The 14890-nt window shown below is 45.1% G+C and overlaps 1 protein-coding gene across 1 annotated transcript in view; it reads left to right on the top strand.

Moving 5' to 3' along the window:
• LOC131395971 (ATP-binding cassette sub-family C member 11-like) overlaps window positions 1-14890 on the top strand; it is a 38979-nt gene that overhangs the window by 12698 nt on the left and 11391 nt on the right. Inside the window, exons 4-6 of the mRNA XM_058527763.1 lie at window positions 8841-9101; window positions 11259-11330; window positions 13473-13597. Coding sequence (XP_058383746.1) covers window positions 8841-9101; window positions 11259-11330; window positions 13473-13597 — 458 coding nt within the window. The remainder of the gene's footprint in view (window positions 1-8840; window positions 9102-11258; window positions 11331-13472; window positions 13598-14890) is intronic.

Raw genomic sequence — 14890 nt, 5'->3', positions numbered from 1 at the left:
TCTGCTTTACTGGAACTTTTAGTAAGGAATCTCAGATTGAACTTCAAAGGCCTATTGAGGCCAGGAAAGCCAAGCCAACGGTTTTGTCATCAGACTTCACCTGCAATGCCTACAAATTTGGGTTAATTCCTCTCTTCTTGAGGTCCCCTGAAATACTGAGATTCCTTGCACCTGCCAGATAAGTGATATTCCTTGCTCACCTGGGTAAGATTGCTTGGAACTTCTGTAAACGAGGTATCAGGGCAACATTTCCAAATGGCTTTATTTCAGAAAGTCAACCTTTATTCCTCAAAATCTGTCTTGTCATATCTGCGTCTGTATGTTTCTTTTAAATATGACATTCCAGCCAAAGCCTTTGTAATACAACCAATGTTTCCAATTGTGTCCTATTATAAGGAGAACAGATTCTTATTGAACTTATGCAAATAACTATATTTCCATGATTTAAGAATATTCACTTACTAAGAGTTTCCAAATTCTGGAGGGATCAGGTAGAGAGAAAAAGATAAATGTTCAATTCTGCTCACAAAGGTATAATTTACCAAATTGCTATAAGTCATAGTTAGCTTGAGAGATGAGAGAAAAAAGATTTCCTTAAATCTGAAAAAACAAAACATTTAAAAAGTCAGCAATATTTTAAATGAAGTTATAAAAATTATAATCATCCTCATTGGTTCCGTCAGTCCTGTGTCATCAATTCTTGATCTTAATCATCTGTTAGCAGTTTTATGGGGCCATTAGTTTCTCTGTTAGAGTTCTGTAATTTCTTACCTAGTTCAGTTTTAGGATCTGAAAGTTTGTCAGAATCCTGTATTCTAGAGTAAGGGCCAGAGTCCTTTCTGTGAATCTCTCTGAAGATGAAAACATTTGAAAAAGCATCAGAGTAAATCAATAACTGTCTGTAAACAACAAAAGACTTAAAAATGACAATTGACAAAGAAACTTGGTTATTTCTGTGACATAAAACACTTCAAAATAATAACCAGAGTTATGACTGATAACCAGGACAGATTGGGAATTTAGGAATGTTATATAATTTTAAAACACTTACAGCAATAACATTTACCCACATAATACCCCCAAGAGGGTTTATCATCGCTTATTTGACAATGCTGCCCATGTAATTTAACATACCAAATAAGCCTAATAAGTTTAGTATCTTCCTCCTTATAGGAAGAGAGCAAATTTCTTTGAGGAGTCCCACGGGCCCTCTGAAAATTCTCAAAGGAAAAGAAAAATATTTTTCTCCTTCTTCTTCTACATCAAAAGAAAGACTTCATTCAGGATTTGAATATTTTTTGTGGTGGAAGCTTATCAAAAATATCAAAAGATTTTAAAACACATGATCAAGTAGAAACCAACGCTCACTGTGAAATAATGCTCAGTTATCCATTCAATAAAATCGACAACAGAAACAGTCAAGGGCAAACAGAGAGTTAAAACAGTCAAAAAAAAATCTTAATAGAGAGACCACAGTCTTTTTGAACATAGGAAATTATTTTAACAAAACATAGTTTTTCTGTCTTTTAGGTAGACTTACTCAAAGGTAAAGAAAAATCTTCTATAACCTTTTTATCAAGTTCAAGAAAATTATCCTGTTAAGAGAAAGAAGACCAAATTTTAATTTTGCACCAGCTTAATTTTGACATTAAAACTCATTTACTTAATTGGATTTTGTTTAATCTTAGCCAACTTGACCATGCATAAAACTCCTCAAGGTTTTACCTTTACAAACTCTCTGTCACTTTTTATATTCAGAATTTGTCCCAGGCCTTCTTTTCTTCCCTTCTAGTATTTTAGAACAAATTTATCTTTCTTAACAAAGCAAACAAAAATATTTCCATTATTTATACTTTCTTTACTGAAAACATATCTTACTTTCCTTGAACACAAACATATTTTCCTTAATTTTTAGTATCTTTAATCACATATTAGAATTTTAACCCTTAGAAACCTTAATTTTTAAGTAAAAAGTAAGTAAGCAATTATAAACTTTCTGTCACATTAGCCTTCCATGACCTGACAAACCTACAAATACTTTTCACAATTTCTCGAAACATGTTACTTTATAGTGCAATCTTAATAAAACACAAGACATGTTTACCAATAGACCCAAAACACCTTTTAGTTTTTCTGTAATAAGCCAAAAGTAGATCAACTTATATTTAGTAATTAATATCTAATATTTTATCTTATTTGAAAATGATCTAAATACCCAATGAATTTTTATCATTAACCTGGCAAAACTTCAAAGTTTCAAGTTACCAAAGAGATTTTGGAAGTTATTTTAAGTACACATCATAAACCATAATTATTGCTAAAAGTTTACCTATAAATTCTAAATCATTTACCTCTAAGTCATTTGTTCCCAATAATTATGTTTAGATTACCCAAGAAAACTTCATGAGACATTGGGCAAAATCAGCTGTCATTTTAAGCTATTTTTGCTGACAAATTTGTAACGGGGATAACATGAGCTTATCTCACTAGTAAACCCAGGCTGCATGTCTGCATCATATCCAGTGCTGATAACTCTGAGGACATGTCCATTTTAATCAAACCAACAAACTTAAGCAAGCTTTCATTCACCAAAGATTATTTCATATCACGTTAACTTGAAAGACATTTGGGTTAATTTATATTACATTTAGAATTTATGTAAGTGCTTACTTTAAGCCAATTTCAATAGAGCTCTTAATTTTGGTCATACCATCCAGAGGTAGAAAAATATCTCACATTTACAACATACATATAGACACACATACACATAGGTTCCCCAGCTATTGTTTTAAAATTACTGTCATGAATCAGGCACAAGCCTCCTTAGTTATGAATCCAAATTTTGTTCTGAGCCTTTTTACTAATATTTTTGGAGAAGACAATCAAGATGGTAAATTTTTGGAGAGGGTGTTCTTATGGCCGTTTTTTGGCCTTTCTCCCTTTCTGTTTTTTTCCTCCAATCTTAGGAATTGGTGATGGGCCAGATAATACTTCCCAGAGAGGTGATAATGCTTTCTGAGATAAAGGAACTGGGTGGCATCTGAGCTGCCTCTAGGGCTGCTTTTGCCAGAAAAGCACAGTAAACAAGAGTAAGGTTGTAATGCAGATTTAAGGCCTCGCCTGCTGCCCTGATAAGTTTCTAGAGATGAGGTCATCCCCCCTCTTCCCAGTACAGAGATGGAGATACCTTTACAAATGGAGATTTCCCTTACAAATGTAAATGTTTGGTAAACAGAACTTTGATTAGAATGGATTTAGCAAGGACCCTCCCAGTCTATCGATACCCAGAGTTCTTGATGGTGATGGCCTCTCCTGGAGACACTCCTCTTATCTTAAATTCTTTCAGGCAGTCAGTGGTGGGGGAGATCAAGGCTTCCCTCAGAGTCGCCTTTTCCCAAAGCAATCAAGGTAAAGAGACACATTTTGAGGTGGCCAAGCTTGATCCCTCACACATACATATAGACACACATGAACACACAGGTAGACACAGACAGAGATGTTAAATGTTTGTTATGAATCACGCACAATACAAAACGCACTAATTTCTGAGAAACATTTGCATTTCAAAGAATGGCTCTTAGGTTCTAGAGAAGATGGGAGCAGAAAATCTATATCATAAAGACACAGAGAAAGCAGTCAAGTTTTCTTTAACATGGAATTTCTGGGGCATAACCCATCCAATTGAAAGTGTTTCCAATTAGTTAAAATGCACCCAAGGGGTGAGTCTTGGGGAATGCTTGGGGCATTCCCCATGGTGGTAAAGCGGGTGTCCGACTGACCGTGGGCCAGAGAACAGTGCTGAGCCCATCTGCAGGCGTCAATATAGCTGTAAGATTTAGTTAAGTCCCACCCAGCCTGGGCACTTAGTCCCTGAGCCAGCACAAGGCAAGCCAGGGAGGCCAGAGGCAAAAGCCTAGAGCGGGCTGGGGCTGGGGCTCCCATTGCTGGGGTTGAGAGTTAAGTCCCTGGCAAAAGGTTTTCAAGTTTTCAATTTTACAGAAGGTCCAGGTTCTGTTAGGGTCCAGCCTGAACTTAAGCTCAACTTGCTGACAAAAGAGGAAGTGATGAACGAGACAGACAAAGAAGGGAAAAAGGTGATCAGGCTTTGCCCTCATGGCCACTTCCCAAGGATTATCAAGATAAGGGTCACACAAACAGCAGTTCCCATGCTGGGGCAACACAACCCTGAAGGACAACTTACAGAATACAGGTCTCTTGTCCCCACAACTGACTCAGTAGGTGCCTAAAATACTCAACAGGTTGTTGACAGGAGACTAAACAGGGTTCCAGATTGTCAGTCAAATGACTGACCCAGGGGCCAACCTGGAATCACTCCAGGTGCCCACAAACCAGAGGAGAGCTCCCAGGGATGGAACACAGACTCTCCAAAACCAGAACCCAGAGCAGAGGTCCCAGGGGTGGAGGTGGGATGTGGAGCTTTCATTAAGACCATGGGAGGAGGCTGAGATTCCAAATTTGATTAAGTTCTTAAGACTAGTCATTGCAAGAGCTCTCTGACTGTGGACCAGCGTCTTTTCTTATGGTCTGTTTCCAACCTCCCATGCGCATCCTGTAACGGTTAGTGGTGATGCAGATGCCACAGGTTTTGCCCAAAGGAAATTTAGCACCCTAATAGCCTGAAACTAGACCCAGGCCATGTAACTAAATCATTAAAGAGAAAATAAAATGGGTGGACGCTGGGTGAAACCACTGATAAGGAGAGCAAGGAAAAAGAGACCTACAGTCCAGAAAAACCAGACTGTGGAAAATGTCGAGCGTCCTCAACAAAAACACTAATGTCAAGCATCCTCAAACAAAACACACAACAAAAAAACAAACAACAACAACAAAAAACAGGCTCAGCCACTCCAGAGGGGTTTAACCCCATCCAAGGGGACCCCTCCTCTGATCACAGTCTGTCACAAAGACAGATTCGGTGACCTCAGGGGGCCCCAAACTCCTACCTCATCACTCCAGATGACACTCAATATCTCATGGGATTTGACATAGACAGCCTCAGTGCCCTCCAGATGAGATTCAATATCCAGATGGGGTTTGATCCCTGACTAGTCACCGGGATTGCTCCTATTTTGCAGAGCCAAGCATCGGCCCTTCTGGAGTGGCCGGGTCGTGCAATCCTTCCATCCAAACAGAGGGGACTCTCACTCCCCTAAGCCAGGCTACCTCTGGGTGGGGACTTAAACCCCTCAGCCAGGCCCCAACAGACAGGCTTTGTGAAACAACTTAGGCCATGTCGTGGGGTTGGCACCACTCACCTCCATGGAGAGATCCTCCGAGCAAAGTGCTCCGTGTGGCTGCTGGGTCTCCCCACAGGAAGTGATGTTGAGCCTTCAACACAGGCACCACAAAGGAGTATGTCCCACCTTGGTCGCCAATTTTTTACTGACCAAGTGAGCTCACCTCCTGGTGAGTTAAATAAGACTCTACACGGGTGGAAGTTGTCTCAGAAAGTAAAGTGTATTTGCAGCAATAGGAGGCCATGAGGAATCGTTTCCAAAGTCATGGTGTCCCTGAACAAAGGGAAGCAGGAACTTTTATTTCGGTTGGGGAATGAATATTCAACAGGGAGAGGCAGGTACACTGCAGATTATGGTAATGAGGCTTAATCTCCTCTTGAAGAGGTCTTCGCATTAAAAATAAGGCAAGGTCATGGGTGTAGCTCTTGTAGGGAGGCTTGGTTATGTTCAGGGTGGTTGCTGGTTGTATCCCCTTGACATAAAAACACAACTTGGAAAAACAGGTAAATGCTTCCAAACCCACCCTTGAGTTCCTTGGGGCACTAGTTGGTGACAGGAAGACAGAAGAATCAGGCCGGCTCTCTGGCCCCAAGGAATTTTTAGGATAGTGTATCCAAACCAGGTCTCAGACAGGTGGTCTGTAAGCTCTGTCCAGGTTTGTGTCGGGTTACCCTGATGGTTCTTCTTTAAAAAAAAAATCATATCTATTGCTTGCATTTAAAAACCTGGACATTTTATATAAAACCTCAGATTTCTGGATTCTCTTGAATAATCAGAAGATCTGACAAGTGGACCTTCATTAACTCTGGTCCACAAGCAGCTGGAGCCGAGGTGATAGCTGCCTGTGTAGATGGGTCATTTAGATGGAGTTTGCTGCAGCCTGCGACGTGCCCTATCTCACCTGTAACCCTGGGGCTGTGTTTTTCTTATCATTTATCATCTTAGCGATAGGCTGCCTCAGTTCTTTACATAGCTGGTCTTGCCTCTCCAGGCATCTGAGTTTAAAAACTCTAATCTAAATCAACTTTTAAGAGACAATTTATAATCATCTTACTTAAATGCGTTCAGTCCCCGATCTATATCATGCATTCATTTATTCAAAAAATATTTGCTGAGAACACCTGCCGCCTGCCAGGCTCTGAGAATACCACAGTGAGCATGACCAACAGGGTCCCTGCTCTCAGGGAGTTACAACCTGGTCCTGGACACAGACAGGTAACAAGCACGTTAATGCAAAGAAGACAACGTCAGATCAGATGAAGAGCTATGAGGCTGGTAAACAGTGCGATATTCTAGGGAGTGAGTGGGGAGGGCTGGGGCTCTTTGGGTGGCTGGTCAGGGAAGGGCCTCTGCCGAGGTGACTTTGGAGCTGAGTGATGAGGACCAGGCAGAAGGAACAGCGAGTGCAAAAGCCCTGAGCTGGTGGACTTGGCTTGTCTGATAACACAAGACAGCCCTACTATCCACAGCCCCAGGAGCCCCCTCACTTCTCTCCTGCTGCCCTCAGGGCCCCCTGCCGCCTTCCTCTTCCCACTGCTGCACTGGCTTCTCCCACCCTCCCCTGTGGTGCCTGTTTTCACCTGCTGGTGGAAAGAGATGAGGAAGCTACAACCTGGGCTGAGAAGGGTGGATAGGGGTGTTCACTGAAGGAATGGCTGGAGAGACAGCCTGGAGGTCCAAGAGCCTGTGGCTAGAGAGTGGGAAGGGGGTGGGATGGATGCAATCATGGTGGGAGACGAGGAGGCAGGGTGGGCAAGGATCAGGGCAAAGATCTGGATCCCTGGGCTGCACTTCCTCATGGCATCAGAGCCTGGAGCTGGCAGGGCTGCCCCTTTGGATGGGGAGCTCACTCAGGTCCCCTCACTCATCAGCCATCTTCAACTCTTCCTGCTTCAGTCACTTAAGTTGTCTATCTGGCCCCTTAGGCGTTTGACTCTGAGAGCCCCAGGCTAGAAGGAGGAGGCATGATCCCCAAGGCCATGACTCCCTCTTCCTCCTCTGTGTGCCTGGGGCTGTGAGGGCACTGTGTCTCAGTGCTCTGTGCCCTTTGGTCCTTGGACACCAGGGAGCCAGCTTCCAGAGGCAGGGACAAGAGAGCTGTGAGCCCTCGGGGAGGACTCCTGCAGGTGGCCTCAGGTAGAAGGAGAGCTGGATGCTGGGAGCTGCAGAGGGTGCACACTGGGCTCTGGAGAAGGCCCCCAGGGTGTGCACTGTGGGAGGGTCTGGAGACTATCTTTCCTTTGTGCTGTTTATTGAAAATCAAGTGAAAAGCACTGAATGACATGGACAATATTAGAGATTGAGAATTTACTTAGAGCTTTTGGGGATGTGAGGACACCCTGTTTTTGTTCCCCATAAACCTGTTTATCAGCATTCATTGGTATCCAAATGTGTGCTTGTCACACTGACTCATTAAGCCAGTGTGCTACTCAAATTTGTATTTAATAAAATTACAATATAAGTGATATATATATATATTTTTAAAAAGCAAGGGAATGAAAACTATAAAATTTGGGACAGTGGTTCCCCCTGGGGGGAGGGCTTGGAGGGCTTGGAGGGCTTCACCCACACCGAGCAACGGCATGAGATGGGGAAGGACCCCAGAGATAGATCAAAGTTATGGCTCTTCGGTTCAGTGGTGGGCTCACAGATATACATTATGTTCTTATAAAGAACTAAACAGTAAGTGCCCAACTAACTAAATGAAATAGAGGGGGCCATGCAATTCCTGATGATGACTGTGTGCCTTGACCTAAATGTCATAATTAATCGAATTCAAAATACCTGAGATCCAATTTAAAAAAAAGAAACAGAGCACTTTTTTCGTTTCAAAATACCTTTTTGTTTTGTTTTTATAATGCTATGTGCTCATTTTGAAAAGTTGAGACAATGTGAAAAGATACAGAGAATAGAAATTTCTCAGCATCCTCTACCTAGAGATAAAACCATCGTCCCAAATGTCAAGAAGTATCCTTCTACATCTCTTTCTAAGCATATCTCCAGGTAGAGACATGTGGATGTAATTTGACTTCCATGAGATCATATTCCCACCCACCTTTTTTAGTGCTCGAATTCACACACAGTTCAACTCCTGTTACAGACAGGGAAATGGGGACAGACACAGAGACAAGGGAGCTGTCCATGGTCAGGATTTGCAATGTATGACCCGAAACAACACTGTGTGGTACATGGGCAGACCTTTCACTTTTAATAGTTATGAATGAACTTTCATTAGAGAAACTACACATCAATACTGTGAGTCAACAGGTGTTATCACTTCAGAAGAGGCTAATGTGGGTTAGGCCATTAGTCACTGTAAAATAGAACAGAATAGAACTAAGAGAGCGGGTAGTATGCAAATACGAAAGAGTGGCCTAGAGGTCTGAAATCTGGAAAACCTTGATTTAGAATTTTCACCAGCTCTAACTGGCCCCCTTCTAATTGACAATGGTTCTTCAAACTTCTACTGTTTATTAGAACTTCATAAACCAGACCAATGGGCAGGCCAGCAAACTGGGCCCACGTTCCTACTGGACTAAAGAACTGAATTCCTGTTCCCTCCCTTTCTGTTCGTTTGTACAGAAGTTTTTCCTCCAGAAGAGCCCTGTTTTACACATCCAGGCATTGAAAGATCCCAGCAAAGCACTGGTTTTGGAGGAGGCCTCCCTGTGCTGGCTACGGACCATCCCCAGGATTTTCAAGGGAGCCTTGGAGCTGGAGAGGAACAGACATACTCCCAAGGGGAGGACCAGGGCTCAGCCACCTGCAGGTGTCCCAAGGCCAGAGGATGAAGGGGACAGCCTGGCCCCAGAGTTGCATGAGATAAACCTGGTGGTGTCAAAGGTAACCTCATTCAGGCCATGCAAGGAGGATAGCTGCCAGACTTTTGGGGCCTGAGGCTAGGAGCTTGGCCTGGCACCTCACCATTTCCTTGGCTAAAAACTGCCCCCTCCAAATCTCCCCTTAGAATAAATTTTTCACGGAGGGCAAATACAGGAAGTCTTTCATACTTTAGTGTGAATCACGGATCATATAAAATTGTTTTGTAGTGGCAAGACCTAGAATAGTATGCTATGTGTGTGCTGGTCTTTGGAGGGACCAAAGACACAGAGCAGAGAAGGAGAAGGAGATTAGACTCACATTTATGATGTTGCTAGTACGTGCCAGGCACTATCCTACATTTCAATTTGGTTAGTCTGTGAACTCACCCTATCTGGCTTCTTCTCTGACTTATGTTTGCAAAGCCTAGCTTCCCTGCTCTGTCCAAATCTCCTCTCTGCATTTTCTTCTCTGTTATCTATTAAAATCTAGTAATAGATATTAATATCTAATAATAATATATATAGATATCAATATCTGATCATAGATACATCTAAAAAGATATTAATCTCTCATAGTAATCGATATTAACATACAATAGTAATAGATATTAATATCTAATATCCACTGTCTATTTACACTTTCTCCCTTGGTGATTACTTGCAATCTCATGCCTTTAAATTTCATCTCTATGCTTTATGTCTAGCCTTGGAGTCTCCTCTGAGCTCCAGGCTCAACTGTCTATTTAATTTTCTCCTCTTCAGTGCCTATTAAGCATTTCAAAGACAACAAGGCCAACACAGAACTCTTGAGATTCCCCCTCTCCGACCCATTCCCCAAGTCTCCCCGACCTCAGGAGATGGCACCTGAGTGTTCCAGGACCTGGAATTTACACCTGATTCCTTTCCTTCCCTCCTGCCAATCCTATCCATCAGCGAGGGCTGTCAGCTCTACTTGGACATCTCTCCTGAACCCAGTCACCTCTCACCCTAGTCCCCTCCAGTGCCCTAGCCCCAGCCACCATCATGCCTTCCCAGCTCCTCTAAGAGCCTCCTGACCAGCCTCTCTGCTTCCACTTTTGTTCTCTCATGATCCACTACCATGCAGTGCACAGAGGGATCCTTCTAATCCACAAACCAATCCAAGTCACTCTCCTGCTTAAACCCTTCACTGACTTCCCACTGCACTTAGGATAGAGCCCAGGTTTCCCGAGCACCCTGCCCACCTTTCCAACCTTTTCTCCCATTTGTTCCCTCCCGCTATACCAGCTATACCAGCCCTCTCAAGGTTTTTGGCAGCCGACCACTTCCCACTGCACTTAGGATAGAGCCCAGGTTTCCCGAGCACCCTGCCCACCTTTCCAACCTTTTCTCCCATTTGTTCCCTCCAGCTATACCAGCTATACCAGCCCTCTCAAGGTCTTTGGCAGCCAACCTTGTTCCTGTCTCGGGACCTTTGCACCTGCTGTTCCCACAGCCTGGAACCTCCAGATCTTCCTGTGGCCGGATCCTTATTGTCATTCGGGTCTCAGCTACAATGGTACTGCTTTAAGAAGCCTTCCCTGGCCAACCCATCTAAAATTGCGTTAACACCCAACTCTCTGTCATAGTAGCCGACTTCATTTTACTTATATCACTTATCACCATCTGACTATTTATTTGTTTGTTTGTTTGCTTACTTGTTTCATGGTTTGACTCCCCTCCCCCACTAGAATGTAAGCTCAGGAGAGTTCTTTTCTTCATTACTTGGTATGTAGAAGAGCCTCAAATGACTATTTGATTGTCGAATGAATGAATGAATGAATTAGTGCAGGCAAGAATTCTGTGAGGCTGGCTTCACTCGCCCCATTTTACAGATGAAGAAACTGAGACACAGAGAGGCTAAGTGACTTGCCCAGGACCACAGAGTAGAATAGATGCTGATCTAGAATTTGGGTTTCTTGCCCAACAGGGCCACCTATCCATGAATTGCTCTCTGCCACTTCCATGCAACTTCCTCCGCTTGAGGTTGCCCCTTCCCACTTCCACAGACTGACCTCAGAGGTCCTCTTGAGCTTTGCTTGTCTGAGGGGCCTTAGGGTAGGTGTGGCTATTTTGTTTTCTGTTCAAACAATAGACCCTCCCTGGGCAAGTAGGAGGGTTGTGCCGTCCCAATGCCTGTCTGTCCTCCTTGGCTTTGCAGGGGACCATGGTAGGGGTCTGTGGCAACACTGGGAGTGGCAAGAGCAGCCTGTTGTCAGCCATCCTGGAGGAGGTAAGAGACTTGTGACCCATGCGTGTCCACCCACAGGCAGTCCCAGGGGCTCCCAAGCTGCAGTCGCCCAGTAAGTCACATCATCACTGTCTTCCTCATGGGAGTCGGAGCCCATAAAATTTTTGTCAATTGAAAACGGTTGAGCGTGCACTGAGGGGGAGGTGAGTTGTAAATGTGCTTCCTCCTGACCCTGAGAGGTCACCTGAAGATCCATCCTCGCCTGTTCTCTCTGCTTTCCCCACCCTGTTTTGTAATCAACCAGCTATCAGGGCGGTGATACAGGGTATCTCCAAAAGGGTAATAAAGTCATTTCATGAGGCCAAACTCAGAGTGGGACATGTGTCCCTTGTGAGGCAGCATCAGGAGGGCCATGAGGAGGGAGAAAAGAGGAGGAGGAAGAAGGGGGTGGAGAGATGGCCCTCTGGATGGGATGGGACCGTCCCAACCCCACCAGTAGAACTGTGCCACTGCCCTTGAGACCTGAACCCTCCAATTCCACCATGTGTGGACGTTCTTGAGGTCTGCTTTTTCCACAACCATGCAGACATGTGGCTCAGCCCATACCTTCTCCAGATTCCAAAAAAACCATCCCATTCCCCCAAAACATTTAAGGTCACATTGCACACCTACCAGCAAACAACACCTCACAATGGCCACAACACCTGGTACGTGTTTCTGGCCACCTCCTCATGGGGGTTCTCACCAGCTCTTCCCCTCTCAGCCCCAGCCTCACCCCATCCTGGGGCTTCAATAACTTCATCCTCCTTTCTTGGAGGATGCCATCATCCCTCCTTCCTCCATTGTTGGGAGAACTAGCAGGTCCTTCCTTTATTCAGCTCCTCCTCAGCTCCTTCTCCCAAATGTGCATACCAAACTCAGCACCTCCTTGCAATGTGGTCACATTGTCAGTAGAATTTGCTCCTAATACATCAATCTGGCAGCTCATGTCTTTGTGCTCCACATGTCCTGGCCTTTCCCCAATTTCTTTGTGCTGGGGAGAAGAAAGACTCCACTTTTTCTTCTTTTAAATAGTAAAAATAGTTTAAATAGTACTTACATGCCTGGTCCTGTGCTAAGAGCATCTCATTTTTTCCTTCAACCCTGAAAACAACCTATGAGGAAGGCACAGTCATTAGGGCCAGTTTACAGACGAGTAGATGAGGTCCAGAGAGGTGACTCGCCCAAGGTCACAGAGCAGGTAAGGGCTGGAGCCAGGGCTGAAACCAGGTCCACCCGCTGTGGGAGCTTTGCTCTTCATCACAGCAGCCTTTCCTGTCGGCTTCCATTCAAGGCCACCTGTCTACGTGATAGTGGTTTGTCAGTCTCCTCTTCACATGAACCACTTTGCTCCCAATAAAGGAAGACACAAAGATGTCATTGTAAAGTTTTGTTCTTATTAATTGAAGCGCGACTCCACGTCAGAAGCAGCACAGGATAAGAAAGAGAAAGGATCACAGGGTGACAAGGTCCTGTGCTGAGGTGACGGGGATGGGGTTATGGCCGTTATGTTCTTTAGGGTGTGTTTTTAAACTTGTCATACAGAAGAGCAGGAAGGACACTACACTGAAGACCCCCATACTCACCACCTAGATCAACAGTTGACACCATTTGCATGTTTCCCACATCTATGCAGAAACATATTGTGTAGAACTATTTTATTACAGAGAATTTGACACTTTTTCCACTAAAAACTTCATCATGATGTCCAAAATGTAAGGACATTCTCCATCTAACCACGATGACATTATCACACCTGACAACATTAGTAATAATTCTGTGATATCCAGGGATGCTCAGAGAAGGCCTGGAACTTTCCAACTCACTGTGAAGAGCAGGGAGGTACTTCTTGCTAGAGAATGGGGCTGGGGAAAGAAGAGAAGAAGTATGGGGTATCTTCAATGCAAACTGAGGTTCAGTCACAGCACGAACTGGGCTGCTTGGCTCCCACTGCTGCCCATGTCCTCAGCGCCGCCCTCAGACTCACGGGTGGGCCTGGCAGGACCAAGTTAAAAGTCCCATTTACTTAGGAGAGCCCCCAGGGGCCCAGAGGGCAGTGGGGCCCTGGGCACTGTGGCTGCTGAGCCAGGCAGGGTCTGTCCCCTGTCCCACCCCGGTCCTGAGGCTGGACTCACTCTGCTGCAGATGCACTTGCTGGAGGGCTCAGTGGGGGTGCACGGAAGCCTGGCCTATGTCCCCCAGCAGGCCTGGATCATCGCGGGCAGCGTCAGGGAGAACATCCTCATGGGAGGCCAGTATGACGAGGCCCGGTAAGCTTCTGGGAGGGGCAGAGAGGGACATGGGGTGTATGGTGGTTTGGGGAGGGACCCCCAGCTGATAATAGTCAGTTGACAACTGCTAACACTGGCAGTGTGCTCACTTACATGCATCACGATGGTTCCTCCTCACTGTGAAAGAAGGACTATCATCATACTCATTTTCTGGACGAGTCAGCTGAGGACCCAAGAAGTTAAATAATTTGCCCAAAGTCACACAGCTGGGAGGATATGATAGAGCCATCAGGATATGAACCCGGTGGCTTTCAGGAACTTCACATTTAACTATTACACTATATGGCTCCCAGTAACCCTTCCCCAATTGTATTGGTTAATTTCTGACCCGACAGTCAAAAGGTGAAACAGATGGGGTGATGAGGTTGTGCCATGTAGAGGAAATGAGCTTAGATTGACAGCCCACAGGGCTGCCCATCTCCCATCCGTATCCCTCCGTGCCCTTTGTGGCCTCTCCCTCCCAGGTCCTGGGTTGACCTGCTTGAGACATGCACTTGGAAATCCCGAGTGAAGTCTGTTTTGTGAAGGACCCATGAAAACTGCCCTGAACCCTACAGGTGTGCTTCCAACTGTGCTGCACTCTGGCCTCCTTTGACTATTTGCTGGGTTTTGCAATCTGGCCCCGGTAACAACACTGAGAGCATAGATGCGTAGGTGTGTACACTGGCTGTCTCCAGCTGGTTGTCCCGTGGGCTCCTCAACATCAGCTCCAGAACCAACACGTGATCCCCCTGCGTGCCCCACCGCCAGCCCCTCTGCTTCTCTTCCCAAGTTGCCCAATTCAGTTTAATGGTGTCAGTGAACTGTGCACCCCGGCGAGCCTGACGCCTCCTCCTCTCGCTTCCGCATCTAGTTGGTCGCCAACCCTGGGCAGCTCTATCTCCTAAACATCTCTTGCAGTCCTCTCTTCTTCTCCACCTCCCTCCAGTTGTGGTCTGTGATCTTTTTCTCAAACTCTTCCCACTGCCCCTGCCCTTGGCTCCCTGTCTCCAGTCTTCTCCTGCTCTGTTCCACCCTGTGTCCCGCTTCAGGAAGCTGTCCGAACACACAGCTCTCACCTTGTCATTGCTCTGCTTTCAGATTGGTACGACTCATAGGGCAGTGTTGACATATCCGCCAAAAATAAAAGCGCACCAACTCTTTGCCTCAGCAAACCCACTGCTTGGTGTTTGATGCATAGATAATTTTACCCACAAACACAAAGACCCATTTACAAGAATGTTCACACTGCATTGTTCGTAGTAGCAAAAGACTAGAAACAACACAAATGTC

This window comes from Diceros bicornis, chromosome 32 (assembly GCF_020826845.1).
Source record: "Diceros bicornis minor isolate mBicDic1 chromosome 32, mDicBic1.mat.cur, whole genome shotgun sequence".
Classification (NCBI taxonomy): Eukaryota; Metazoa; Chordata; class Mammalia; order Perissodactyla; family Rhinocerotidae; genus Diceros; species Diceros bicornis.
Note: the sequence above shows the minus strand (reverse complement) of the source record. Positions and strands in the feature narration are given on the sequence as shown.